The sequence below is a fragment of the Crocuta crocuta genome, unplaced genomic scaffold (assembly GCF_008692635.1).
Source record: "Crocuta crocuta isolate KB4526 unplaced genomic scaffold, BGI_CrCroc_1.0 scaffold77, whole genome shotgun sequence".
Taxonomy (NCBI): Eukaryota; Metazoa; Chordata; class Mammalia; order Carnivora; family Hyaenidae; genus Crocuta; species Crocuta crocuta.
In genome coordinates, this window is record NW_027532172.1 from 3,675,956 (window position 1) to 3,680,522 (window position 4,567).

At 48.0% G+C, this 4,567-nt stretch overlaps 1 protein-coding gene across 3 annotated transcripts in view; it reads right to left on the minus strand.

Moving 5' to 3' along the window:
• The window catches only part of LZTFL1 (leucine zipper transcription factor like 1), a 13,572-nt gene extending 9,277 nt beyond the window's left edge, over positions 1–4,295 (minus strand). For 2 of the 3 annotated variants that reach the window (XR_013338330.1, XM_077777296.1), the window contains exons 1-3: positions 4,171–4,295; positions 1,540–1,734; positions 185–245 (exon numbers count right to left, since the gene is read on the minus strand). Coding sequence is in view for 2 of the 3 variants with exons in the window: in XM_077777296.1 (XP_077633422.1) it covers positions 185–245; positions 1,540–1,734; positions 4,171–4,247 (333 nt within the window). In the remaining variant the exon portion in view is untranslated. The remainder of the gene's footprint in view (positions 1–184; positions 246–1,539; positions 1,735–4,170) is intronic. The other variant, XM_077777297.1, reaches the window with a different exon arrangement.
• Positions 4,296–4,567: the final 272 nt, after the last annotated feature.

A 4,567-nucleotide genomic window follows, 5' to 3' on the forward strand; every position in this document is an offset into this window, starting at 1 on the left:
AGCCAGAAGCAAGTTTTCACAAAGCTTTATCTTCTCGTGCCTGAAAATAGGAAGTTTTGAATCCTGCTTCTGAATTGCGTGCTTTCCCCTGCGGGTTTGCACTTTCGCCTCTGAAAGCTCTGAGCAACTCGAGGGTGTCACATGCTGGCTACGAAGGCGTGGACTTAGGACGACGCCAAATTACCTTTTTATTCGAAGACGTAAATTCTGCTTTCTCAAATTCTGCGACTTGTTCTAACAATTCTCTGGAAGATACAAACATGAAAAAAATATTCACTGAAAACAGATCCTGCCACAGGAGAATAAAATCCCCGGTACCATCTCCCACAGCAGGCCAGGGACAACAGCACAAGCACTCCGTCAAAAATAATACTTAGTTACTAATGGCCCGAATCCAGCCCACATGGACCAGATCTGAATATCCCCGGCACCCAGGACCCTGCACCCACTGTGCACACCCTGTAATTGCCAGAGCGAAACTACGATGTGACTACAAATTTGCTGAAGCTTTTCCTCAGCTCCCTATTTCTGAGGTGTTCGAGGGAGACTGCCCTATGACACGATACACGTTGACTGTTAGCTAGGGAAGGTTCGAGAAAGGCAAACTGGCTGTAATAAAGCAGCCTTGGAAAAACGGGGTGAGTTCCTGACACCTGTTGAAAAGAGTGTCGCACCTGCTGAGAGGGAAAATGCTGTATCTGAGGAAGAAAGGTGGTTCGGGCGTGAACCAGCCACCAGAATATTCCCTTTCCCTGCCCCGCTGCGGTCCTGGTCCAGGTCCCCGGGGCCGTCTATGCGGGCACCCGGGAGGGGATGCGGTAACCACCCTCCCAACTGGTTTTCCTCCCGCACCGGGCTTGCAAGGCCAGCCCGGCGGGGCCCACGGCGATGGCCCTCTGCCGCACCTGGAGGCGGCCCGGCTTCTCTTAGACTAAGTTTTAATTTCGTCTTACATTTTTTGTTGTTGTTAATGTTTACGTATTTATTTTGAGAGAGAAAGAGTGAGGGCGTGCGTGTGCGAGTGGGGAAGGAGGGTAGGGGCAGAGAGAGAGAATCCCAAGCAAAGCTTGGGATTTCAGCTTGAGCTGAAAACAAGACGGTGCTTAACCGACTGAGTCACTCAGGCGCCCCTCATTTTACCTTTTTTAAATTAATGAGCTCTTTGATACTGTCGAGATTATAATTTTTTTTTTTTTACATTTCCTATTTTAAAGTAAGTGTATAACTTAAAATGTAATTATAGAAAACGCTGCAGTTTTCCTGGTCTGAATTGATGGTATTTGAATTAATTTTTTATTTGTTCCATAATCTCCATTTCCTCACTGGCCTATTATCTCTAAAGACTCATTACAATACCTTCCGGCCAACAAAGAAACAGGCAGGAAAAATGAGTGACAGGATGCAAAGCCACCCTGAGAATCTCAGGCAGGCGGGGAAACAGAAGTTTGAAGAGGACACTGGGCAGCACCAGGAGGTGGCTTTCCTGCTGNGGCCACGCCTGGGCCTCTCCCGTCCCACCCGCGGGTCCAGTGCGACTACCTGTTTTCAAGCTCCGAGATGTCGGTCTGCAGCTTGAGGTACCACTTCTCGGCCTGGGAGAAGAGCTGGCGCAGCAGCAGCACGTTGGTGTGGGCCGTGTGGATGAGCTCGGACTCCAGCTCGCTGTAGACCACGGCCTGCAGCCCGCTCAGCACCTCGGACACCTCGTCCGCGGTGAAGGTCTCCTCCACCAGCCTGCGGAACACAGCCCACACCATTTACGAAATACAACAAAAACCAGGAAACCCACACTCAGATCATCCGAGGGGGGACAGGGTTACTGCGAAGGTCTCTGTGGGAACGGTCTGCTTTATAAATGAAACATAACGAAGACACCTTAAGCTCAGTTAACTTTTTTTTAAGCTCAGTTCATTTTTGGTGTCGGTCAAAACGGCCAAACTATGAGTGCGCACATCCTCTAATGCAACGTACGTGCTCAGAAACGTTCCCCCAAACTTTTACTTTTTTCTTTACTTTTTCAGTTTAAACATTTCTTTAATCTCCATGAAAATCAGTCGTATCACATTTAGCACTTTCAAAAGTCCCCTAGAAGGTATTTATTTTTCTTTCTATTATTTGTTTAGGGTTTCAATAATTGTATGAACTATTCAAATGTTAGTAAATGATGATAAGAAAATGTTAGTAAATGATTATAAGAAAATAATTATATGTTGCTTCTCTTGGCATTCTTTTTTTTTAACTTTATTTATTTTGAGAGAGACAGAGACAGCGTGAGAAGGGGGCAGAGAGGCAGGGAGGGAAAATCCCAAGCAGGTTCTGCAGTGTCAACACAGAGTCTGATGCAGGGCTCGAACTCACTAAATCGTGGGACCATGACCTGCGCCGAAACTGAGAGTCGGACANGCACAGAGTCTGATGCAGGGCTCGAACTCACGAAATCGTGGGACCATGACCTGCGCCGAAACTGAGAGTCGGACACTTAACCAATGGAGCCACTCAGGTGCCCCTTTATCTTGGCATTCTTGANGAGCCGAAACTGAGAGTCGGACACTTAACCAATGGAGCCACTCAGGTGCCCCTTTATCTTGGCATTCTTGAGGCCCAGATGAAAAAACAAAACCAAACAAACCCCAAAATCCCCCCAAAAACCTAACTTATCTTAGGTAAAGCTCCTCTGAGTCCTGACCATTCCATAAAAATGAACATCATCATCACCATCAAGAGCACTCAAAGCCACTCTCCCCCCACAGGGAAGGCTTGGGTTGGGAGGGAACTTCAGAGCCATTTTCTTCAACCCCTTGGTGTTACAGATGGGGGAGTGGGTGGGGCTGCAGGCTCAGAGGGGGGCGGAGGTAACATGCCCCTGGTCCCATGTGGGGGTGACTCAGGCCCACAAACATCTCCGGGAATCTCAGCAACACACCCAACAGCCAAGTCCCGAAAAAGCTCCTGATTGAAAGGAGAGTTTGACAGTAAGACCATCTCTCCCCATCTGGCCCCAGCCCTCAGCAGCTCAGGGGACGGGCGTGATGGCCCCAGCCTGGTCCCACCTCTTCCTCACTTCCAAAGGTACATAATTAAGAGAGGTGCACCAAGGTCTTATCAGGGTTATACTCAAGTTAGCAGTATTTGATACCATTCTTCAATGTTCCACTCTCAGCCAGAATTTAGCCAGTCTCAAAAAACCAAAACGTCATGTATTTTTGGTGAGCATCCTGATTCAATATGTCAACAATCTTCCTCTCTTCTTTAATAGAACAAACCAAATCTGCTTCAGCTTTTTTTTTGGCCACCCAAGTTCATGATTATGAACGGCAATTAAGGTACTCGCTGTATAAAGTGAGTGACAGAGAATCATCTGTGGCTCCCAGCCGGGCCAGTGAAATTGTTGCTTTCACCTGCTGGGGTCAGGAAGCCGGCGGGCCAGATTACATTAGTGGGTTGAACCCATAACGGTCTACAGCCGATGGCGTCCACTATCATGTGCAGCGTGTGGCTCAGTGACACTCGCCGCTCACATGGAGGCCTTCCTCGTCTCCATCTCATCTGACATTTAACTGTGCCAGAGTATGATCCCTGAGTAATCTGATGGATCTTTATTACTTAGTCCTTTTCTTTCAATGGTTTGCCTATGTTTCTCTGGATCAAACATGAATTTTCTATAGACTTTAACCACATCCCATGACTGGCTCAACCAAACTAATGATCATCTCTTGCTGGACACCCACTAGCAGCTCTGGTGCCAGTGCAGCCTTTCCATGGTTTCCTGCTGTCTCGGCCCCTCCCGAGTCTTCCGTATGAACGGCACAGGTGTCTTGCTAACTGTCATGCCTTACGGCTCTAGTCCTTTAATTAATAACTCAGGTAATCAAAGTTCTGGGATCTTTAATACAGCAAGCCACTCATTAACCTACATGCCCATCACCATTTCCTGACGGCCCTTTTGAAACCTGGCAATCTCATAATTATCCTATGCTTATGCTTGGTAATAGATTGTTCCTGCCACAATCCGGTTTCCTGAATTTCACATATCCACGGGGCTACTCTCAGCGAGGAACTGGTCACGACAATCCCAGCAACGGCTTGTATGGCCTCTGCTACCACATCCCCACACAGGCTCCCGGAAAGCATTCATGTTTTCCCCAGGGTTTCCTTCGAGTCCTCTGATACCTGCTCTCCTTGAGGTCTTGGAAGCAGGAATCTACAGTTTTGAGTCTCAAGCCTCTTTTTGAACGAGCAAAACGCATGTAATTAATAACTTCATTTTGGTGGTGTTCATTTAGGCCCAACTCTGCCTACAAGAGAGAAAAGTAATTGTTAGTCTTGGAGGTGTGATGAAGGAAGCAACGATGCAAACATCAGAGATTGCTACATGTCCACTAAATTCTGGTCTTCCCTTCTTCCTGGGCAAATGGCTGCCCAACTGGACGATACTTCCCAACCATTCCTGCAGCCAGGTGTGGCCACACAACTACCGCTCTGTACTGGGCATGAGCGGAAGAGATGTAGGCCACCTCCAAAGCATGGGCCTTCCGACAAGGCGTTGGAGGGGGGGTGACTAGGCTGA